General features: G+C 29.4%; 4 protein-coding genes across 5 annotated transcripts; 1 reads left to right on the top strand and 3 right to left on the bottom strand.

Moving 5' to 3' along the window:
• Positions 1-133: 133 nt before the first annotated feature.
• Positions 134-1,198, bottom strand: LOC125066584 (eukaryotic translation initiation factor 3 subunit K). The gene is made up of 3 exons (XM_047674716.1): positions 797-1,198; positions 489-708; positions 134-375 (listed from the first exon to the last, which is right to left on the bottom strand). Exons 1-3 carry the CDS (start codon positions 1,067-1,069, stop codon positions 224-226), a joined length of 645 nt encoding a protein of 214 aa, XP_047530672.1. The 5' UTR covers positions 1,070-1,198; the 3' UTR covers positions 134-223.
• Positions 1,199-2,899: 1,701 nt separating this feature from the next.
• LOC125066586 lies at positions 2,900-6,620 on the top strand. Its single transcript, XM_047674718.1, has 4 exons — positions 2,900-3,271; positions 3,346-3,480; positions 4,162-4,286; positions 4,613-6,620. Exons 1-4 carry the CDS (start codon positions 3,080-3,082, stop codon positions 4,614-4,616), a joined length of 456 nt encoding a protein of 151 aa, XP_047530674.1. The 5' UTR covers positions 2,900-3,079; the 3' UTR covers positions 4,617-6,620.
• LOC125066558 (plasminogen activator inhibitor 1-like) lies at positions 4,420-13,527 on the bottom strand. Of its 2 annotated transcripts, none has more exons than XM_047674684.1 (9): positions 13,474-13,527; positions 11,547-11,648; positions 11,074-11,213; positions 9,623-9,700; positions 8,319-8,541; positions 7,916-8,056; positions 7,398-7,486; positions 6,642-7,073; positions 4,420-4,663 (listed from the first exon to the last, which is right to left on the bottom strand). In XM_047674684.1, the coding sequence occupies exons 2-9, from the start codon at positions 11,633-11,635 to the stop codon at positions 4,512-4,514; spliced, it is 1,344 nt and encodes a 447-aa protein (XP_047530640.1). In that variant the 5' UTR covers positions 11,636-11,648; positions 13,474-13,527; the 3' UTR covers positions 4,420-4,511. The 2 variants fall into 2 exon arrangements, with proteins under 2 accessions (XP_047530640.1, XP_047530639.1); XM_047674683.1 differs by having other exon boundaries at positions 13,304-13,508.
• Positions 13,528-18,236: 4,709 nt separating this feature from the next.
• Positions 18,237-23,668, bottom strand: LOC125066573 (transcription factor AP-4). The gene is made up of 3 exons (XM_047674705.1): positions 23,283-23,668; positions 22,490-22,655; positions 18,237-22,123 (listed from the first exon to the last, which is right to left on the bottom strand). The coding sequence occupies exons 1-3, from the start codon at positions 23,369-23,371 to the stop codon at positions 21,383-21,385; spliced, it is 996 nt and encodes a 331-aa protein (XP_047530661.1). The 5' UTR covers positions 23,372-23,668; the 3' UTR covers positions 18,237-21,382.
• Positions 23,669-24,220: the final 552 nt, after the last annotated feature.

The following is a 24,220-nucleotide window of genomic DNA, read 5'->3' as shown; positions in this document are numbered from 1 at the left end:
CGATTCATAAATATTACTTTTCTATTTAACATTCTCTAAAATTTAAAAATTCTAAAACATATGCACATATTTATTTTAAAATGTTAAGATAATTTAATTCACTATAACATAATAAATAAAAAAAAAACGCATAGTAAGTTAAGAATATTTAATCTTAATTAAAGTAAACTGTGCAATGTAGATTAACACAAATTGACAATATTTATTTTCAATCAAATATTCTTTACAAAATAGCCATCAATGGAGCTAGGTGTTCGAATTCAATTTTCTCAGTAATATTCTTGGTCTTGATGTTTTCATCTTGATTTGCTATAAAGATAAGATCTCCTTCATCACGCCAACCATATTTTTTTACCCAATGTTTCAAAGTAATGTCTGGAAATAATTTAATATTAAAATTATTCATTCTGATTGGTCACATGAAAAACAGAAAGTTCATAGTTTCTGTTTTTTTTCTAATATTACTTAATGATCATCTTTATACTAACCATCAATGCCTCCTAAAAGATTTGCAAGATTATTCTTATCGATGGTTTGGAAGGTGATGCCTACAACGTGGCAAACAAACTTGCGAATGGAGTCATAAAAGCTGCTGATGCGATTGCAAAGCTCTGGCATCTGATGAACTCTGTTCCAAAACTGAGCGAAATCACATTGCTCTAAAATGTCAGCCAAATATTTAATTTGAGATATTGTTTCATTTTCTACCTGAAAGTTAATAAATTTGTCAAGGTTTTAGAATAAAAATTTGATTACAGTAAAAAACAAATATATATAATATTATTTTAGCACTTACAACTGACTCGAGAAGCAAACACTTGCACAAAGTAAAATCGGTGTGAGGAAAATTTGTAAGCGCTTTTAGTAGAATTTGACACGTTATATCAGGGTTAAACTTTTCAGGATTAAATTGGTAAAGTTTGAGCACGGCTAAATTTGCTTCCAAATCATAAGTATTCTCCTTTGATTGCATTTCAACGTAGCGTTCTAACGTGTGAAGATTAGCTGGGTTATACCTTTCTATACTTTTTAATATTGTAGCAACTGTTTGTCTCATTGTCTCGGCCATTTTAAACTTTTAATTTTTTTTGATACAATTTTAAATGAGACTTTTTTTTAAAGTATTTCAGCAGATACTAGACTAGACAAAACTTACGCGTGGTAAAGAGAACTATTTGAGATCTATTTGACACTTCAACAGTCAATAGCACAGACAATTATTGCTCGATGGCATAGATAAATATTGAAATATGTTTATTATATACATCTTTAATGTAATATCAGGTATCGATTAAATGTAAGTATAACAATTATATCATATGCAGATTTTTAAAATTACTCACAAACAGTAAGATATAAGAATAGAGTGCTTTATTAAGACCAAAGTGATTAAAACAGATTTAGGACTATCTGATTGAAGCTTAAAATTTTTATTACGTTAATTTTCAAATATTAAATATCAATCTGCTTCTAGAATTAGTATCACCATCACGACTATTTTGTTAGCTTTTAATATTTCATAGTAGTACTAGTTATAGTATTATTTTATTCCTACTATATTCTGTATCAATTTGATATTGTTGTTTTATTATTAGCACTTGTACTTATTCCTGAGAATAGAATCTATGACCTATTTTAATAAAATAAATTCAAAAGTTATTAAATCTTATACTGTGCAGATCATTCAGTACCATAATTTCTATGTCAAATAAAAAGAATCGATGAAATTAATGATGTCGATGATTTTTTTTGTTGGTTCTTGGATGATTTACCCGATCCTGGTACTTAGTACGTGGTGCTGCGATCGAGTACATAAAATTTTTATTTCATTTGAACATGATTGGGACAGGACTTAGATATTATTACTATTTTTTTTCTAATATTACTTTTTTTTTATGTCAAAAGGTGGCAAACGAGCAGTAGGCTCATCTGATGGAAAGTGACTACGACCGCCCATGGACATCTGCAACACCGGGGGGCTTGCAGGTGCGTTGCCGGCCTTTCAGGAAAGAGTACGCTCTTTTCTTGAAGGTTCCCAAGTCGTGTCGTTTCGGAAAAACCGCCGGCGAAAGCTGGATCCACAGAGTGGTTATACGAGGCAGAAAATGTCTTAAAAATCGCGCTGTTGTGGATTTTCGGACATCTAGGTGGTGCGGGTGATATTTGGAATTTTGACGAGATGTCCGAAGGTGAAATTTTTTTCCCGTGATTAATTCTGTAGAAGATGCAGAGCGATCCAAAATCTCTACGCAAAGCCAAAGGATCAAGCAGATCGGAAAGGGCTTGATCGTCGATAATTCGAGCCGCTCTACGTTGGATACGGTCAAATGGAAGGAGCTGGTACTGGGGAGCACCCGCCCAGAGGTGAGAGCAGTATTCCATGTGTGGCCGAACTTAATGATCATATTTATACATCATCATCAATGTCTCCTAAAAGATTTGCAAGATTATTCTTATCGATGGTTTGGAAGGTGATGCCTACAACGTAGCAAACAAACTTTCGAATGGAGTCATAAAGTTTCAATTTATGTAGCTATCCATGTATGAACGTCACATAGCTAAATTTTAAAACTTTTAAATTATTGAAGTTATCACAAAACTATTTTTACAGTAGGTGCGTATCGAAATAACGATTAAAACGGCATAAATAATATAAATTAAAAAATACATAGCAACTTTTGCAGGCACAACGACGATATATAATAATTAATTTTAAATATGTTTTTAATTTTATCACTATATTTTTCTAAATGATCTTAAGCTTAACCTTATCCAAGAATTTAAAAACCTAAATCCTATGAATGTACATCACTATTCACTAACACTATTGCTATTTGCTAATTGCTATGCGGTATGCCAAATGTCAAATAAATAATTTTTTTCGTTTCAAATTCTTATATTGGGTTTAATTTATTTAAAACTACTTTTTGCTTTAATCATTTATCCCGAGATTTTTAATATTGATTTTCTTCTTACAAAGAAATCATTCAAATGATTATAATTTGTGTATAATCATAATCAAATATATATTATTTATATAGACAGCAACCAACGTAATTTTATATCTTATTCATAAAAAATGGTATGTGACGGCCCAGATCCACCTGACGACTCTCCACAAAACTTAATACCTCCTCCTAGACACGATTTGATGGCCAATGGTAATCACGAAGACAGTGATGATGAACATAATGATCATTTTGGTTACGAGCCCTTGCCACAAGGTCCTGAATTAGTACTTTCGGATCGAGAAAGTGAAGAGGAACCAGATGTAAATGATAATGTTTTCTTTGTGACATATCAAGCAATTATTGTAATATTTATTAATACATGCATATTTTTTAGAGCAATGAGCACAATGCAACTCCACCTAGCAATGTACCACCTATAGAGCCAATGGAAAATGCTTTAACGAGAGAAGTTTGGAGTGAGCCTCGCCACAGTGATCCAATTGAAATGGATAATGCGAGAGCACAGCAGGTATTTCAAAAAATTTATTAAAACATTTAACATTAAAATGTTAATCTACATATGACATCTGACAATAATTTATGCTCGTTTTTGTAATGTGATGTTTCACAATTCCAGGTTGACAAATATAATGACAAAGACAAACTTTTCAAAAAATATATTTCATTAAAAAATTCACATACAGAATGTTAAGTTATATGTGTTGGTACATATACTTTTATGTAACTATAGGGCAAAAGGACTAGATTATATGACATTACTTGTGCAGAAAAGGAATAATTCAGTATATGACTAGAGGTATAGTTTAATACAAGCAAAAAAAACACTGCACTAAATTCAAAATGATTGAAGGGCAAATGAGTAATGATTTACAAAGACATTTTGAATTTGCACAGACCGTTCAATAATCCTGTCTTACAAAGGATCTTGAGTGTGTTGTGTATATTATTCCATGTTTTACTCATCAAATTACATACAAATTATTAACAATAGCAATTTTGTTACATTTAATAATATGCCAGGCATACATTGGAATTCTAAATTTTGAAGTGAGAGAAGTGGAAACAGTCATGTGATGTGATATGAGTTAGGCATAACATGTGCTCACTCATATCTATTGTACTGTGATGGCATTAGGAAACCTACATATAAAAAACATTCATTTTTTAATATAAAGCTGATCTTTTTCAGGTCATGTCATTGATGGCCAACTTTGCATTACCTCAAGATTCCATACCAGATTGGGCACAGAGTATTTCAGAAGAACAGTGGAAACAGACTCTTAATGACAGGATAGAAAAGCTACGCAGCAATAGGTAATCATTTAATTTTATAAATGATACAAGTTTTAAATCAATGTAAATCTAGTTCTATAAAATTAACATAATCATTTTCAACACATTATAATAGTAAAAAACTAGACATAAAATAAATATTTTTTAATTATCATACACTATTAATTATCTGTATAATAAACTTATTTGAATATTATACATGGATGTATTATTATATTATTTAATAAATTCAATGCTATAACAATTTTAACAAGTGGGATCAAATATAACAGCACTGAACGTAACAAGTTTAGTTTTGTCATTTCTTATAAACATATAAAATGGTGAATCTGCGTAAAACATTTCAGCTGATCTACTCAATATTCCAATAGTTGCTGCAACTGCTTCTGTTCCATATTCTGTAAAGCACAAAGTAACATCAGTTATAGTAAATGAAACACAAAGATAATAAATGGTGATTGCAGATTTTAATTCAGACAATAACCATTGATTCTGCCATGTGTACCAAATTTTTGAAAGAAGCACCCAACTTTTTTGTACCTTTATTTATATACTTTTTTTGTATCTAATATCTAATGTAATATTGTTTGCTTGTAAGCAAACAGAATTATCTAAAAAGTTTTTTTAAGACAGACAATGAATCAAAAAATATTTTAATGTATGTGTCTGTATTTATGTTATGTTTAAATATAATTTTGTTTTAAGCTATACAGTGATAACTTTGAAATCATTAGCATCTTTTTAAAATAATAATCCTCTATACTAAATTCTTTTGAATGGAAATAACAACAATGCTAATGCAGAAAGTACAATTTTGAGAAAATTTAAACCCTTTGATTATGGTTTCAAATAAATAACAAGATGTAAAAATTGGTACCATAAAAACTTTAAGTATCAAAATTGTTCAAACATAGTATACAAAATTGTGCCTCCTACAACGTATACTGAATAAAACAAATAAATGGCACCTTCATAGACAAGGCTATGCCACACCTAAGGTCGCGCCTTAAAGGCCTATCTCGCGATAAATTAAGTTCACTTGAGTATAACATTCAGGCTTTTCGTTTTTAGCTGATGAAGACTGGATGAGCCTATAATGATAGGAGTCATGAGTTCAAATTTCCAACCTGATTTAAAATTTAATATTTAAGTGAAACCATTTAAAATTAATTATTGTTTTTAATGCTTTATTTTGTCCATAATTATTTTACTAAGCTATTTTTCATGTAATAAGCCGGTAAATTGTAAAAGGAATGTTGATATAAGAAAAGACGTTATTGTTAACTGTCAGCTGTTTTTAGTGCAAAAGCGTGTGTCGCAAGGTCAAGGTCACGCGCGTCAACTCTTTATTAATGAAAAACTTTAAAGTTTAGTCCTTTTTTTATAAGAACTGACTTCGTAGAGTTTTTAAAACCGACTTATGTCGATTATTTGTTTGGGAGTGTGTATATGATTCTTTAAATATTATAATAATTATTTAGAGTCGATACAGAATCATTTTCAGTCAGTTCACAATCGTGTTTTGTATTCTTTAAATAACACGACTAGCTATACTTTGCTCACTTATTATTTATTTGGATTTTTGACGTGATTAAACTATAAAATAATTTAGAATAGTTTCAAATATTCAGTAACGTAAGTAGAACAATAAGGCTTAATGAATGCTAATGATTTTAAATTCTCATTCCTGTGTACAATATTCTATATTTATAAAATGCAAAACTTATTCTTGTATGTTTACTGTCTGATTCAAATGTAGGTGTACAAATATACAGTGTTATCTCATACTGATTAACATTTATAAAACGTTTATATTCATTAACGACGTCTATATAACACCTTTTACATTGATTTAACGATGAAACGATCTGTTAGAACGGTTGATAAAATTTGGTCATCTTCCTAAGTGCTAATTGTACACACAAAAACTATTCTCAAAGACTTTTAGAATAGTTTTAGTGGAAGAATAAATAATGTACGCTATTATATTATCGGGATTATCATTTTTGTAGAGTAAAAAAAAATGTTCATAGTAATTTGTAATTTTGTCTATGTAAGTGGATGCATAAAAAGGGCTTTGGTATATATAATAGTTTTTTTTTTAAATCTCTACGTTTCTTATTATGTGTCGTATTATGAGTCACATCCAGTTTCTGAAAAGCCGATCACCCATTGGTCGATGGCAGCCATCAAAACAATACGCGACCAATAGGTGTTCAGTATTAAGTCAGATTAGTCAATCTGACTTTGACATTTTAGAAACTGCCTGTTAATTTTATGGAACAGATGTAATTAAAAAAAAATGTTAACTTTACTAATAAGTGAAATAAAGAGATATGTATGTACAATATTAAATTACTTTTTTGTAGCACTCACCATCTATCGTTATTCTTACATCATGTAGTATAGAATCCACGTAAACACCAGGATTGGGTAGATCATCAATGATATTCCTCAAGTTTAGGTCGAAATCTTTAGAATCATTTATTCTTGCAATTAATTCATTCTCAGTCTTGTTTAAGGCATTAGTACTGTCAATCATAAGAGCAAAGTTTGCTTTCCCGGGTATAAAAATAGATTTAATTCCTAATGCTTTTAGTGGATCTTCTAAATTGGCACTAAAGTTTAGGTCCATTTTCGGGAACCTAATGATTATCTTTTTACTTTGCATTTTATTGATAAGATTGTCGATCTTTGTGTAGTTTAAATTGTTCATGAGTTCTGTTAGGTTCTGCTTATGAGGTTTTCGCGGTTTGAGTGCATATAACGTTGTGCCGTCATTGTAAGGAATCGCTACCATGTGAACATCTGAATAAGAAATAATGGTGTTAACTGGATTATCAGAGTGTTCCAATCCAAGGGTACTTACTTTTCCTAAGAAAGCACCTGCTTAAAAATTGACATTTATTGTTGAGTTACTCAAATAAAGTTTATCTATAATTGTATATAATTAAATAAATATTATTCAAAAAGCATTTTGAAATGGATAACAAAATCTGGTTCTGTAATTAACATCAATAACACATTAAAACCTAATTCACAATCTTTTATATTATTTCATTATTTTAAGTAAAAAAGTGCTATTGGAAAAAACAATTGTTGTTGTTGTTAAGGAACATTTTAAAGGCTCACCATCTTCCACCGAGTAAATGCTATCAAAATTTCCCATGTTCATCATCAGGTCTGTCATTACTACTCCATTACTTTTCTTAAACGGGAATCTATAATATAAGATATTACAAACAATAAGATATTAAATACTGCACTGGTCAGTAATGTATCTACAAACAACATGACTGATTGGTAGAGTATTGAAACGAGATAGTAACAATATAATAAATAAATTTAGATTTTAAGACTGTTTATAGTTTCAGTTAAATCGAGATATTTCGTTTCCGTTTTGAAGCCATTCTTTAAAAAAAAAGATGACTAAGTGAATACGTATTTCTAACTATCTAATATTTTATTAATGACCATCAATTCCGGCAGTTCAAAAAGATACCTTTCGATGATAAGATGATTTCAAGATTTAGTAATTATGAGACCTTACTACAACTAGATTTTATATTTTAGTTGGAACTCTATCCTGTCCAACCGCGCTCTTTCTTTAACATTCATTAAACTTGTTTTGAAATATGTTGAGAACTTACTTCATCGTGTATTCTTGAAAGAACGGTGATTTCCATTGTCCACTAAAATATAAGGCACTCATTAAGACTGCTTTGGTGTCGCCTCGAAGTGGTTCTTTTAAAAAGTCGGAAATTTTTCCATTTGTGTGATTACTCACCCACCTAGAATGAATCATTTTAATTTAATAATATGTGAAGAAAGTTTTAAAGAATGTATTCAGTCCGAGTCTAATCTTTACATTTAAAACAATACAATAACAATAACCCATTTTGTCGTCTAAGTCAAATCAATTTCTTTTACATTTTTCAATAATAAACCCGTGACATCAATTGTTCATGTCGCTCATGGTATATTAGTCAACAATGTCTTTACTCATGAGTGAAATTACTTGAAATGGAGACAAGTACAATTGAATTGACTCACTCGTTTATTTCCATTTTAACGGTATCTCTGTCGGTGAAGTCAACTGCTCTTGCTTCGCCATCGTAAACAGTTTTCAAGTATGTTCGGAACGCTTCTCGAAGCTTTGACTTAGAATCAATGAAAAGTGCGTCGGCGTACATCGTTTTGGTTGTTGTATCATTTGAATTCAAACTCTTTAATAGATCGCCAAAGTTTTCGTGATATTGACGATTCATTATTATGTCTGTAAAATATATATATATATATATAAATAAATGTATATTTACGGTAATATAGCGTATACATCGACTAATCGAAGATAGTGAGGTTTGGTTGCTTTATTTCGTTTTGAAACATTTTACCACTATTCTATACGGTACTTAATCTTAATAAAATAAAATATATGTCAAATATAAATCTAACAAAGTATCAAGGAAGTTATAATTATACGATTGTCAATTATTATTCATAAGCAAATTAACGTCCAAATTAAATATAAAACTAGCGTAACATTTGTTGCGGAAAACCACACCAAATACCCATGTTTCCGCGAAATATAATTAAGATGTATATACGTTCTAGCTATGGCTGTTTGAAAATGTATATATAGGTATATAACATATTTAAATAATTGACACATAATCTCAATTATTGACTTAGCAATTGGTAAACGAATCATGTCAAACGTTTTAGTGCTTTTGCGATATTTTTTTATTTACTTTTCACATATTGGACGAAAGGCATAATTTATGATGATTACGAGATTTCAATCGATTATGTGATGATAATATAGGGAACTTAAAATTAGAAAATGATTTGGATTTTAATCAAAAACAAAGTTAGGACAAAATATTAACAATAAAAAAAAACACGATCGTCTTAATTCTTTTTATTGCTAGTTTTCGGGGACAGGTTCTAGGTACTACTTATATCCAATTCTGTATCTGCTGCAACTTACATATATACAAAATTTCATGTTGATCAGTTAAGTAGTAAAGAATATAAGCATAACGAACAAACTAACTTACGTATCCTATTCATATTAGACAGTAATAAACACAAAGTGGCTGAGAAGCTGCGACCATCTGACTTTAAGGAAAAAAATTACCTATTTTTTTATTCTAGTTTTTAGTACAATTTTACAGTAAAATTTACAATATTTTCTATTATAAACTATATCGAGATTGTAGGTACTTATTTAATTTGAATTTCGACAAAGTGTAAGTGGCATGCGGAGAATTATCCTATTCAGTTAACAAATCCTTTATTTTAGTATGTACCATGTCCACGCAATAAAGTTATTTATAGTGTCGGCACAGGCTTACCTTGAGAAAACCCGAGCGTCTCGGCCAGCTCATCGTATGACTTTCCGGCACTACCCAAAAGAGTCATTGCCAGCAATCCTGAAATAAACCAATTTATTTATGTATTTATTGTTTACTTTGCGATGCATTTTTCATAAGGTTAATTGATCAAATCAATCCAAAGACAAAGGCATAATTACGTTATACCATCCCGAAAGCAAAACGGTCTTACCAGTTGTTAATATGTAAAACTAAATCGGGTTGCGGATTTTAACCCTGGCAAGCACCAATAAATTTTTATCAATGTAATTCATTTCATGTTCGGTCGTAAATGTAAATATTATGAGGAAACCTGCATGTGTGGGACAAAAATCTCCCGAATCCACCACCATCAACCCGCATTTGGATCTACGTGGAACTACGTCGTGGAAGAATCTTCAAACCTTCTATGACTTTAACAAATTATACACACCTACCTAACTTACATAAAAAATATTGAATAATTATTTTAATAAGCTGTTTATGGTTATAAATACTAACTACTAATTAGTATAAAAAATATTCAAGAAAAAATTAGGCTTTATTGTTGTTAAACAATAATTAATTATTATTGTAATGACATTTTTATTCATCTTTACAATTTTTTCTATATAGTTAGTTGAGTTTTTTTTATATATGTTCTTAGTTGGGTAACGTTTCAGTTGTGTTCTGGGCGACTCTCCTATTTATATGCTGTACAAATATATACGCAATATGTTATGTATTTATTTATTCGATTCGATCATTTATGTATTGATCCTGTTCTCCAGGCTATACCTACAAGCTAATAAAACATCTATCGATTGAAAAACATCATATACAAAATGATCAAATTAGCCAGAAATTCAATTAATATTAATATTGTAGTTTTTTTATTACCGATTTCTTTGGCTCTTTTTTTTGCACAATTTCTTAACTTCCCATTAAATTACATGTAAATATTACCTTATCAATTATCGTGATGACAATGATAAAATCAATTGTGAAAAGGTTTTTCCCTGTGTGTATTTAATAAACAGTAATATTAGTCGGATTAACCAATGAGTAGGAAAAGGTAGGAGATCCGTTTGAAGGGCAGATTAATGAGGATTACAAATTACAAACATTACAATAAGTGCTGAACGAAGTTCTTTAAAAATTAATGTAATGTATGTGTATGTGTTTTTTGTAGTGTTCATTGTTATATTGTCCTTTTGTTTTAATAAAATTATTACATAGGTATATACTCTTGTACTGTATAACTAAAGCAGAATAGAAAAGCTGCCAAGAACATGTTCTTTGCACATGTGTCGAACAATTAACAAATTCTTAAGGTATGCCATTTATTATACTTATTATCAACAACCCAACTTTTTTAGCCTTGTTACAAACATTCAAACGTTTTTCGACATCAAAGTTCAGCAATATTTAAATTCCGTTAACGCAATTCTTACCTGCAATTCCCACTGGAGATATTATAATATTTTTATCGATTTCTGCACTCATCATATTTTTCATAATTTTATATCCAACATTATTAATGACATTCGCCATATCATCTTTGTCGATACTTTCTGGCGTTACTGTTGTAGTCCTAAAAATATTTAGTAGTCCTAATTCAGTTAAATAAATATTTCAATCAAAATTATTTAATATATCTAAGTTAAATGTTGCCACTAATTATATATCAGCTAAATATATAATTTTACATTTAAATAATATCATTAAATGATCAACTACTCCCTAACGGCGTTCAGGATTTAGATTAAGACAAGTAACTTTTCAAATTATATTTAAATTAATTTATGGCTTTTTTTCAATAATTCACGAGACTGTTTTTTTACATTCACGTGTATGTTTGTTTGGCAAGAATATGAGTTCGAGCGTAGTAGCCACGAACATCATAATAATATAGTATTTGACTTACCCATTTAGGTCTTCAGTTCGCACTTGTCCACAAACAGCAAATAAGCAAATAAGACTCAGATTAAAAAATGTTTTTACCTTCAAGCTCATTTTTAAATTCCCACTGAAAATTCAAATAACGTATTACAATAATATTGCGAATAAAACCAAACCTCAGCGTTGTTATTGCTACAAATAATGTAACACGTAAGTTGGTGATTGCATTCGCAGGTACAACAATTTACATGTTGGTTATTTATTAAAATGTAGAATAAATGAATGTTCAAAATGGAACCGCGGTTGAAATAAAATTAGCCTTAGGTAAAAAATCCAAGGAAAATAAGTAAAAAAAGACAAGGAAAGACACAATGTTGTTATATTGATTGCAATACATTTTTATATATTATTATTTTATCAATCAATCTAATTTAAAATATATAAAAATATGGTAAATTACTTTTGAAACACGGATATCTTTTTTGGAATATGAGACCGGCTAGTGGGTCACCTGGTGGTTCATGGTCGCCTGATCGTAAGTGGTTACTACCACCATTATATACTACCATTATAAGATATACTAAGTATTGCTATTTGGCGGTAGAATATCTGATGGTACCTATTCAGACGAGCTTACACAAAGATCTAAAACCATGTAACAATGTTGAATAATCGCTTCAATGAACAATAAACAAGTGAAAATAATCGTAATTTTAAATATGTTAACGAAATTAAATTTAAAAATACGAAAACTACTAATTAATAGTTTTTTGTCATTTTGTTCGATTATGCTTAGAATTTACTGCTTTTTGAGTAATTAATTTTCGTTTTCTTTTTGTCATTTTCGTCATATTAAAACGGTACCTTAAAACATGAGTAAATTTTTACGTTTTGTTTTCAATATTTAATCTTAGCTAATTTAATAATTAAAGAGTAAATTATGGATGCTTGATATTGTGATGATAATATTTATTTTGATTTATACTTAATAAAACCTAAAAATGGACACCTATTCGTGTAAAGGTAAAATAACAAAAAAATAGTAAAATACTAAATATTTACTCTGAATTAAACTTGTTTCACATTTTTTATTATTTATTTAAAAATGTTCAATTTAATACCATAAGCCGGGCCTGATTATCCATTAGGCAGTGAGGGCAACTATATAGGGCCTAGGTACTCCGCGTGGACTAGGGGACTCGGCGACAGGCCAACAATTGCGAAATTTTAAAAATAAAACATTGATATCATAAATAAAATTGCATTGTGGTAGAAATAATATATTTTAGAAAATTATTAATAAAAAATAAATTATCCTCTAAGTGCATTACCTAGAGGCCCCGACATGGTTAATTCGGCCCTGACCATTATACTACATACATATATATTTATAATCACGTAGAAGTGTTAAATAAAAGTAATAAGTGAAATATTAAATAGTAGTAATTTAAATACCTAAATATTTATTTTACTATGTATCTATATTCAGAAAAAAATATATTAAATCATTATTAACGTTACATAGTGTGTATATTAACTGCTTATCGTCTAAAAATTTTTTTAAGGCTGAATGGCACCCCGTTGACCTCATTATCTTAAAATCATATCATCATAATCATGTGTTTGATGTATATTTATATAACTTCTAATATAAAAAAACATCTACTCTTTTAACGTAACCCGCACAAAAAAGTAATGCATACGAAATTACATTTGTTTATTGGCACATCCATTTGTTTTAGGTATATACTAACTTAAATCAGAGAAAAATTGTCAACTTACCAAAAAAATATTTTTCAAAATAAATTATTTTACAAAATTAAAATATTTGATATATTTAATCACAGTGTTAAATTCAAAACGTAATAATTGTATCTGGTTATTGACTAGATATTACACTTCGAAACGGTCAGTTCATCACGACAACTTTAAAGCAACTAAACTTAACTAACCTTGAGACTTGACTGTATAAGAGGAGTGAGGCTACTGCCAGAGGACGTAACGGATTACGGAAACAACAAACGTAGTATTATACCATACTATATATACCATATAGCTACTATCTAAAATCTCTTTATTCAGTATTCAACACTGCATTGCATACACATAATATTTTGAACCTAAAGTATTAAGTTAGTATATGTACATAGTTATAAAATATTTCAAGCTAATGGTGCGTATCGTTTGATACGATATACTAATACAAGAAATAACAATTTTTTGTCTTTTTTTCCCGGATTCATACTAAAACTACAAATACAATTGATATTACACAAGTTGAGATTTTTTCAGGATACCATAGAGAGTATTAAATATAATATGTGCTAGGAATATGTATAACGATTGGTAAAATTGTCTATGTCAAAATCTCATTGTCTACTTTTAGTTCTTTCGTTCGTTTAACTAATATTTGACAGTATGCTAGAAGACTTTCTTAGAGTAGGTTCTGTGACGAAGGGCTCTTTTATAATAATTAGTATATTGTATAATTAGTAATTAAACAATACATTAACTCATTCGTGATAATAAACCACTATGTTTATGAGTTGTTCTCTTTCAAAGATATTTCTTGTTATTTTATGTGACGGCACAATATACTTATTTAATCTATTTTAAGTTATTTAGTATTAATCCTCTTCAAAATGAATTTTAAAATAACACAATACAATTTGGACTAGTAGTTTTATGTATATGGAATATAAAAAGACAATTTTAAATACCTAATACTAAAGAAAAGGTGAAGATATTGTAATTAATTACTATTAAGACTGATAGATAGCTCGGCTCCATTTGGTAAAGATAATATAACAGCTTTTGAATACAGCGAGATTACGGGTTGACTCTCCTTTTCAAGCTAAAGTTTAAAGCTGATTCACCACTCTACGCTAATCCAATATGCGTTGGTAGATACTAGATATACGTGGTAGAACTCCACCCGATTATTTACTTATTGACAACATTTCTTATTCCAAAATTCGTGAAAATTAAGACACATCAGTGTACATTGTAGTGTATGATGATCTTCTGCGTTGGGTTAAATCCTATTTGTGTAACAAAATCCAGGCAGTTTCAATTAAAGGTTTATGGTCATATTTTCATTTTTTGCCGTCCAGGTAAATTTTGGGTGCCACAAGGGTCGCATTTGGGACAATTATTGTTTAATATTTATATAAACGATATAATTTAGTTTTAAGCGCTTACCGTTTTTATAGAATGCTGATGACAGTGAGATATATAAAATAATCATAAAACCGGAAGACTGGTAACATTGAATGAAAAAAATATACCGAAACGACTTGGGAACCTTAAAGAAAAGAGCGTACACATTTCTTATAGGCCAGCAACGCACGTGCAAACGCCACTAGTCACTTTCCATCAGGTAAAAAACCTACCCACTAATTACATAATCCTCGGGACACCTATTTCTCATCTCAAAAAGGTACCTAATATATATAATAAATCTATATTTTGTCTTATTGTGCATAAGAAATGGTATAAAAAGAGTCGAATTAAATTGAATATTAAGGGTACGCTTTTATGCGTCGTGTATCATGTTTTAATGCGCCTTTATGTTAACAAAACGAAGTACCTATGTATAAATGACGTTAAGCTAATCCCGTAGACATTTACCACTTTATATTTTATATATTAACTGCCCGTCCTGAATAAAAATGAATGAATATGAAGTATGCAATCATTACCTATCGAGATGACCCATTGGCTACACGTGAATAAGATTGCGGGGTTAAACCCGAGCGAACACATCAAGCATTGATTGCGCCTGAAGAAACGTGGTCGTCCGCGACATCAACTTTGCGAGGCCACTTTCATTTTACAGTCAAGAAATGTACGTTTAAATATTCATTTAAATCAAAAATATTCATCAGTTTTTAATTCGTTTATTTTATAACTTTTACACTGTAGCTAGACGATGCTGCGACTCTGGACTCTGGATAAATACTACTCACGTGTACCTAAATAATTACGATGGAATCGATGATTAAATGGAACGAATGATAGGATTTTGTATAAAGGAGTACGTACCTATTTATTTTAATAAATGTTTCATTCGTTAAAAAATTTAAATAAATTACAAACAAATGTATATGACCATTATGAGGGCTTTACGTGACCTTTCCTGTACAAATATTCTTAAAAAAAAATATCTTACAATCTCGTAATAATTATGAACATAATTTATTACGCTTTTTGTATGGTTTTAATTTAGTTTAATTACACAAATAAAAATCGATTCCTACAAACGAAATATACTTACGTACGAAAACCAGTTAAGCCACATTAATTAAGGTAGTTTATAAATTGAATTCGTCAGGATGCTATAAAAGTTATATTCCTGCCAAATCAATTTCCAATTTGAATATTTTTTCAAATCCAAATCGGAAACATATGTAGTACACCTGTCTTAGTAATATTAATATCATAATTATACTTTAGGAATAATTATGTTATTAATATTACCTTTATCAATATATTATCTTTATCATCAAACTGCATAAAGTGTCTTATAAGAGATCTATTAAAAATTTGGATGGTAGAAAAGAGATAGTAGAGAAAAGATATTTGGATGGTAACATGATGAATATATACTTGCATATTATAAAAATGATTTATTATTTATTGTTGTACAAATGTTGATTCTATTGTTCTAAGTTGTATTAATAATAATCGCCTAAAGGGATCACAGACTTTACCTCATAGGTGGCAGGGAAAACATTCAGAAATAAATAAGTGAAATTGTAGGGATTCAAATTTTTTTTTCGAAATAAGAGTTGTCGCTACGATTTTTGAAGCGGGCAATATTAAAAAAAAAAGAAAACATTGACGGGAAATTTAAGCTATCTTCTGAATAGTGGATACGCTGGAAGCAGGAACGTTGTTATAACATTATTTTACATTACTGTATTGTTTTACTTTAATTCTTAACTTAACCAATAAAGAGAAAAACTTTATTAAATTATTTCAAGAGTGATACATACAACTTATATAATTATACCGTACAAATAACTTGCAGCAGTTAATTAACAAATAACTTTCTATTACATAAGTATTACAATAAAAACAAAACATAAAAGTAAGATAAACAACATGTTGTATTAACCGGGTTGTCATGAGCATTGACGAACACGGTCAAATTTTGAACGTAACAGCGTTTTAAATTCAGGAAAATCATCGTGTATCCTCTACAAAATTGATTTGATATAATTTTTTGGTAAAATGAATAGAAAAAAAGTTATTACGCAAAACTGGAAATTTTTGATGAAGTTTTTAGTCATAGTTTTTTTTAATTTTTGATTTTATACAAAAAATTACATAAACATAATTGTAATTGCAAAGCGAGTTTCTATAAATAGATCTTTATAAACTTTTTGTAAGATTGATAGTTATATCGCGAAAAACGTGTTTATACCATTTTTCCAAAATGGCCGCCCTTGTCCCCCAAGGGCAGCAACCCTACAAAATTGGGGTTAAGCTTGTATTGACGCCCCATACATGTTCCATAAGCAAAATTCTTATTTTAATTTACGGTCGACGCCACATCTAAAAAAAGCGATCCATTTAGATCTAATCATTGTTGGGAGTATAATAGAATAGATCATATTAAGAATAAATGGTCCACATATAATAGGTACTATGCCAGTCATTGCGACACATTAGAAAGTGTACAAAATAGTTATTAATCATCGAAAAAATCATATGCCGTATTTCACTGACCTGAATTTTAAATATTTATCGGGAGCTTGGCAAACCTTAACTTGTAATTGTCAGCCAATGTTTATTCCCAGATTTAAGTCGAAAATATATTTATTTAATACTTTTAGATAGGTCTATTCTAATGGAGTAGGTATGTCATCGTCTCCAACAACCCTATGGTGGCAAGAAATAAATCCAACGTGAACCGAGTAGGCATTTCCTTCCTTGGGAATGCCAGCACAAGTACTAAAAGTGACTTAGGCGATATTACCACATCTGGCACTAGGGAAATAAAATTCAACAAATACAAAAGTAAAGTACTTTTATAGTATTGGTAGAGATACTACCCACTGCTGAGCAAAGATCCTATCCGCTCAACATTTGGAACTTATTACACCACGCTGCTGCAGTGCTGGTTAGAAGTATATTTAGGTAGTATAAATGGTACAATTACAATACACAGGTCTCACAATGTTTTCTGACACTGTAGAGCAATATCCTATTAAAAATCAAATTAGCCAATAAGCAAATCAATGGTGCCTCCGCGGGTTCAGCCCCGCAATCTTCGCTTAAGATCCATCGAATATATCTAAAACAAATCCCAATAAGCACACATTTGAGTCATATTTTTAGATCTATCAAATTAGTGTTGTTGTCACAAAACCGAACCGTACAGCTCAATCACCAATAATCGGCTAAGAAAATCGATGGATACGAAAGATGATTTTTTTTTTACTTTATTCCACTAATAAGATTTCGATCGTACAGATAATTTAATCAATAGTTACATTGTGATCAATCATACTACCAATTATTATTGCACACATTTTAATTACATAAACCCTATTATTTTTGCGACATTATTTAAGATTAAAGGAAGAAAATCTGTTCAATTCGAATCTCACATTGATCTTTGTCTGCTGAACTAAGATCAAAAGCAATTAAAATGTTAGTATTTTTGTTCGGTACAGGTAAACAAATGAAACACAATAATATCAATATTTTATAAATATTCGTAAATGTAGGTCAAATGTGATACAATTAAAATCAGAGGAAATATTTTTACCATCTTCATATCAAAAAGGAAACATTCATGCGTAGTTTTCTACACTTTATCGTTAATATCCTTATTACGAGCTGTAAAAAATATTGATCATAACTATCTATGTATAGGAACTTGAGTCAATTAGAGATTGGATGAAAATATATTACAATGCGCCTATAACTACATAGAATATTTATTTATAATAAAAGCAGGTGGTTTAGGATTACAAACTGTACACTAAAATTTACTATTTCACCCCATCTCTAATTACAAAATGACTCTTCAAACTGATTTATATGTTCTTTAACATAATCAATTATATTTTAACCGAATACTAATTTAAAAATGCATAAAAAATTGTATGTATTATGGAATTTATTAAATTGCTATTACAATATTCATTTCTAACAATAAAGAACATGAGATAGAGTGTAGAAAATGTATTAAGTTTTGATTGACAACAAAAACTTTATACCTATATTTATTTATTTTAATACAATAGCACTATTCAATATATTTATTTTCGCAAATATAGACATGATCTAAATGTAGTAATTATGAAATAATTTTATTTAAGATGATAAAACGTTTAATCGTTTTCGAGGGCGCAGAAACAAAGCTGTAATGAATATACTGAAGATTACGATTTACAAACTAATTAATAAGAAATAACCATTTTAATACTTTAAGACATAAATAATAACACATTTTAAACAATTTAACTTGCTTTCTTTGACTTAAAATCTCTTAACACCTAGATACTTTGACTACACTAATAGTATAACCAAGTCCGTTATGTTACATTCTTTTATTATCCTATACTGACATAATGTAAAAGGCGGTAGGCAGACAACTCCTTACAACTAGGGACTCAGAAACAGAGTGTGTAAATTAGTTCTAAAGATCTCGTTTAATTAACAGCAGAGATAAAAAAATATTATAAGAAAGTCACATTTCATTATCATATTATGTAATTAGTATCTTAGTTTATTTACATAAAAATAACTACATTATCTGATCAATGAATATGTTTTCTTATTAAAAAACACTGGTTTGTTATGCTTACTCTGCAATTAACTAAAGTACTGTCCCTAATAATTCAAGGTAAGAAACACATGCAAAAATAAATTACAATCAGTCATGGAACAAAAAAGCTTATTTATGAAAACTAACAGAGTTAGAGAGATTCTAAATTTATTTATTATTTTCAATAATTTTATTTACCTATAACATTGACTCAATTATTGCTAGCTCATAATTAAGAATCTCAGATAAATCTGTCAGTTTAAAACCTACTAAAGACTTCAGCATCACTATATCATACACACATATAAATTATTACATAATTAAAAATGCACACATTCACACAAACATGACCAGTATGGTGGATCGAACTAGCGTAACTTAATAATGAATTAATGATCAGTCTTAATAAATTCAATGATCCAATATCTAGGATCACGGCACTATTTTTCATATAATACATTGTATATCACTCTGTTGCTGAGTCAAATTAAAAATATCAAACATACTAAAGAAAATATTAACAAAAAGCACTGCTGGTTAGATTTTAACAAAAAGTTCAGCACATCAAACCAAATGATAAAATTACTTTTAAATATATAAAAATTACTAGTTATGGCAATCCATAACTGGTACATATCCCACAACATAGAAAAAAAAAACAAATAGATGATATTTATTTCACCTTATATTAGGACAGATCACACTTGATTTTTAAATAGATATTTTGTCTTTGTGTAACCAAATTGCAAAACAGCTCAGACCCGCTATATAGCTGTTTGCAATAAATTCTTTAGCAATGTAAATTGCAAGCATACATCTCATCTCATTGAGATTCTATTATGAATTAAAAAAAAAAACTGTTTTTTGTTACATACAAAAAATAATATTAATATGGCTACCTATTAAACCAAATATTTTAAGAATGTTCAAAGGCAATTATATATAGTCTTTATACACAAAATCTAACCAGATTAATTCATACATAACCTACATTTTGTAAGTATATTTACTTATAAAGCGAGACTTGAATCACTTGGAATGCTTTACTAAAGGTTGACAATAGCCACTAATAATAACCTACTAATATCAAATTTAAAGTAAGCACTGGAATTTATTTTAAAGAGGACATACACTGGACAAGAAAATTTGATTTTATAAATTTCAAGTTAATTTTGGCATGACATTACCTTAACTATCTAAGGTAAACCTTTAAACCAAATTGCATTAAGAATTAGTAAATGGTTGCTTTTTTAATTTAAAAAAATGATTTGTACGATAAGCACAAAACATAACAAACTTAAGTGTAACAGAGATAATAAATCCAATGTTACTGTTGTTAACAAAGTAAAACATTAGAAATCCATTTTACATACTAGACATCCTGATATATGACTAAATATTCCAATCTTGTAAATAATTAAGTAACCAGTTATTATTGCTTTTCTACTGCTAACAACCATCTATCATCTATTTTTTTATTGCTTTTTACACAGATCCAATGCTATTTATAGTTAAAAAGAAAAAAAAGATTATAATTTTTCCAGTTTCAATTTGATTTAAATATTGCTTATTAGCCTTTACATACAGAATGACAAATATAGCAATACAATTGCTAAAATAAAAAAAAAAAAACACAAAGTTACATTTGACAAATTTAAATTAAAAATAATATTTACAACAATTCAAATTAATTTTATCAGTATTACTTGTAAAAAGATATCGGCAAGTGACATGCTACCCTTTTTACCAATTCTTACTCAACTTCAGACATTCTTCGGTCCATTTACTTATCTAAAATAAGCCTGAGTAAATTAATAATCATTCATCATAGTAATATTTGAGACTAAACTAAGCACAGCGCCAATAGACTTATGTCACATATCATGCATCTAACATTAATATTTTATTCAACTTAACTTCAATATGTTAAAATAAACAAAACGCAGACTTATCAATTTGTCACTTTGGAAAGACAACTATACAACTAAAATTACAAAACTATATTCGAGGAGGGTCAGGAGGGATCTTTCAACAGAAGCCTTTTATTGAGCTGAAAGTCCGAGACTAGTTCAATGCAATCACGAATGCTTCACTACAATAACTCCAGGTCTTTGAGGGGGCGCACGATCAACCTTTTTGGTCAATGCAAGTGGTGCATCACCTGTTTCCTCTCTGAATAAGTGATCTCCCTCTAGATGACGGATGGCCTCTACTATTGTTTCTAAATTCTGACGGCTAGTACTAGCAAGATACAAGCGTGACGAAGCATCATGAGCAGCATCTGGTAGTACTTCTACTTCAACTCTTGGTTCAGCTTTAATTGCTGCTTCTAATAGAGGAGCGGCAACTGGTGCTTCCACTAGCTTTGTTTCACCCTCTTCTTTTTCCAACTTACACTCAGCAATGTCAGTTTCTTCATAGTGTACCACCGGTGCAGGAAGCTCTTTATCAGATTCAGTGTACACTTGTGTCTCCAAAGTATGGAGTCTCTCTTCCAATAAACGACGCAATCGCTGCTCACGTTCAAGCTGCACACGTAATTCACTATTTTCTGGTTCTTTTTTCTGAGACATATTTGATACTGTTATTACTGCAACTGGTTCCGGCGATATTGAACTTGTAAGAGTATCATCAGTTGAGTCAGGAATTATCGATGGAACATGAACAGGTATAACTTCATTTTTTCTTTTCTTAATTGGTATTTCGCCTCCTTCATGTTGGTTCAGCAATCTCTTTAATTGACAGTTTTGTGAAAGAAGTCTCGTCTTCTCTTGCTCAAGAGAATAAATGTATTCAGCAGTTTGTTGTAATATGGCAGCCTTAAAAAGAAGAAAATTTTAATATTAATTAGTTTATAATTGAATGTATCAATACTATATAGGATTAAGGAGGGTTATATTTTTAAAAAAATACTTATAACTATAAATACATACAACTATAAAATTACAATAGGATTTCATGAATGAATACTTTACTACTTGTTTAACATTCTTAATTAAAACCAAAATATCCAATCAAACAGGCTATGTATTCTAAAGACCATATCCAATATATTATTTATGTGACTAATGAAATGGCATGTTTTTAAATCATCACACTCTCCAACTTTTACATGTAGTAGAAAATAGAATATCAACCTAAAATATTTTTATTTTTTATTAATAACAATGAGTAAGCATACTTACTTTACTAAGTTTTTCTCCCTCATGGCGCGGTAGCAAAGTGCGCAAAGCTTGAAAGCCTGCATTTATACTCTGCATTCTTCTACGTTCATTGCTATTAGCAATTTCACGCCGAATCCTCTTTTCCGCCTCCATAGTTTTACTTCCTGGTGAAGAATTTTTTTCACTTCTGTAACCAATTTTATTCAACAATAAATAACACAGTTTTAACTACAATCCTTAATGTAAACATTAAAATATCATGAAATACATTTTCTTTTTTCATTCTTTGACAATTTTGTTTTTGTTATATTGGAATATGCATCAATTTATTCCTATAGTTATTAAAGAATAAGACCATAACTGAGATACAAAATGTAAAATATTTATTTTTAACATTATATAGGTAATGTCATGTGTTTGTACAATACTTAAAGGCAATAATAAAAGAGAAATAACCAATATTTACAAAGATAATGAGTGTAATTCATGTGTTTAGTAAGAAATACGCGGTATTTTCATAAAAACTAAAAAGATTTTTGCATAAATAATATTTTGAGTTAAGGATGAGTACAATAATTTGTAATAATATGTACAGCGTTTACTACGCCTATTTCATCCGTCCAAACATGGCGGCTCAACAGCTGACTACAGACCGGCACGGGCGGGAGCAACCACAAATGACCTCACTATCATGTGTATAACATAAACATAAGAAATTAATGTTAATATACAGGAACTTATTACTCTCAAACTCAATTAAAGGACCATGTTTAAGGCATGACAAAAAATCTATAACCACGCCGGTTACACCTACCTTGAACTAGCGTGATCAGATGCTTCTTCTTCGTATAAGTTATAGTCTTCTATTTCTAATAAACAAACGTCATTACCGTGCAATGACATAACTCAGCCACTAAATAACACAAATTAATGATTCTGCATCTAAACTGTTCTAAGATAGCAGAAAATCGAAATTAGTTTTAGCAACCACAATGGCGGGAAATGACAATGAGCTCAGTCAGGTGACGCTATACGATTTCAGCACTTCACAACAATTATAACCACGTCAATCACATGAAAACACTTGTTACTGTTAAACAAAATCTATTCAATTAAACTTTGTCTAGATTATTACGATTTTTTAAAAAAAAAACAGTAATTTTATGGATGGACTCAAGGGCAACACGAGCAACGCGACATATCGATGGCCGATGTATCACCATAGATAACAGATAGAGACTATAGACATTGCATGTTTCGATTTTATTTTTGCGGCAAAGATGTTATTTCTTAAGAAGGAAGGTACATTATATTTTTATAAAAAAACAAAAGTAGTATATCATTTAAAGATAAAAATAAGCTAATTTTATTGAATGGTTTCTCACTTATTTTTATACTACAAATATTTTTAATAATTTATATTTAAAAAGTATCACGTACATTAAACATATCAATTTATTTTATTGTGAAAGAAGGAATTTGTCCAGACGTAGTACATTAATTAATTTTATATAATATTTAACCTTTACTTCTTTTATTTGTAAAAGTAAAGTATTTTACATCTTAGCATAATTAAGTATTATATTGAGTAAAATTAAATTTTTTAATGTTTTATAAATGTACTATGTATACAATTTCGAATTTAATTACATATTTATTACGTGTATTATTTAAATTTTGGAAAACTGTTAAGTGTAATTGAATTCTAAAGTAATGATCAAATTTTAATGTGTGTAGGGGAAAATGATAAAT

This window comes from Vanessa atalanta, chromosome 9 (assembly GCF_905147765.1).
Source record: "Vanessa atalanta chromosome 9, ilVanAtal1.2, whole genome shotgun sequence".
Lineage (NCBI taxonomy): Eukaryota > Metazoa > Arthropoda > Insecta > Lepidoptera > Nymphalidae > Vanessa > Vanessa atalanta.
Note: the sequence above shows the minus strand (reverse complement) of the source record. Positions and strands in the feature narration are given on the sequence as shown.

Excerpts from the sequence above, each read along its gene's own strand:
- LOC125066584 (XM_047674716.1), bottom strand. The coding sequence starts at position 1,069 with ATGGCCGAGACAATGAGACAAACAGTTGCTACAATATTAAAAAGTATA. Across the intron at positions 709-796 it reads GTTTGCTTCTCGAGTCAGTT|GTAGAAAATGAAACAATATC; the intron begins GTAAGTGCTAAA and ends ATTAACTTTCAG. Across the intron at positions 376-488 it reads TCTTTTAGGAGGCATTGATG|ACATTACTTTGAAACATTGG; the intron begins GTTAGTATAAAG and ends AATTATTTCCAG.
- LOC125066586 (XM_047674718.1), top strand. The coding sequence starts at position 3,080 with ATGGTATGTGACGGCCCAGATCCACCTGACGACTCTCCACAAAACTTA. Across the intron at positions 3,272-3,345 it reads AAAGTGAAGAGGAACCAGAT|AGCAATGAGCACAATGCAAC; the intron begins GTAAATGATAAT and ends CATATTTTTTAG. Across the intron at positions 3,481-4,161 it reads ATAATGCGAGAGCACAGCAG|GTCATGTCATTGATGGCCAA; the intron begins GTATTTCAAAAA and ends GATCTTTTTCAG.
- LOC125066558 (XM_047674684.1), bottom strand. The coding sequence starts at position 11,635 with ATGAGCTTGAAGGTAAAAACATTTTTTAATCTGAGTCTTATTTGCTTA. Across the intron at positions 8,542-9,622 it reads GACGCTCGGGTTTTCTCAAG|ACATAATAATGAATCGTCAA; the intron begins GTAAGCCTGTGC and ends TATATTTTACAG. Across the intron at positions 7,487-7,915 it reads TTTCAAGAATACACGATGAA|ATTCCCGTTTAAGAAAAGTA; the intron begins GTAAGTTCTCAA and ends CTTATATTATAG.
- LOC125066573 (XM_047674705.1), bottom strand. The coding sequence starts at position 23,371 with ATGTCATTGCACGGTAATGACGTTTGTTTATTAGAAATAGAAGACTAT. Across the intron at positions 22,656-23,282 it reads TCTGATCACGCTAGTTCAAG|AAGTGAAAAAAATTCTTCAC; the intron begins GTAGGTGTAACC and ends AATTGGTTACAG. Across the intron at positions 22,124-22,489 it reads AGGGAGAAAAACTTAGTAAA|GCTGCCATATTACAACAAAC; the intron begins GTAAGTATGCTT and ends CTTCTTTTTAAG.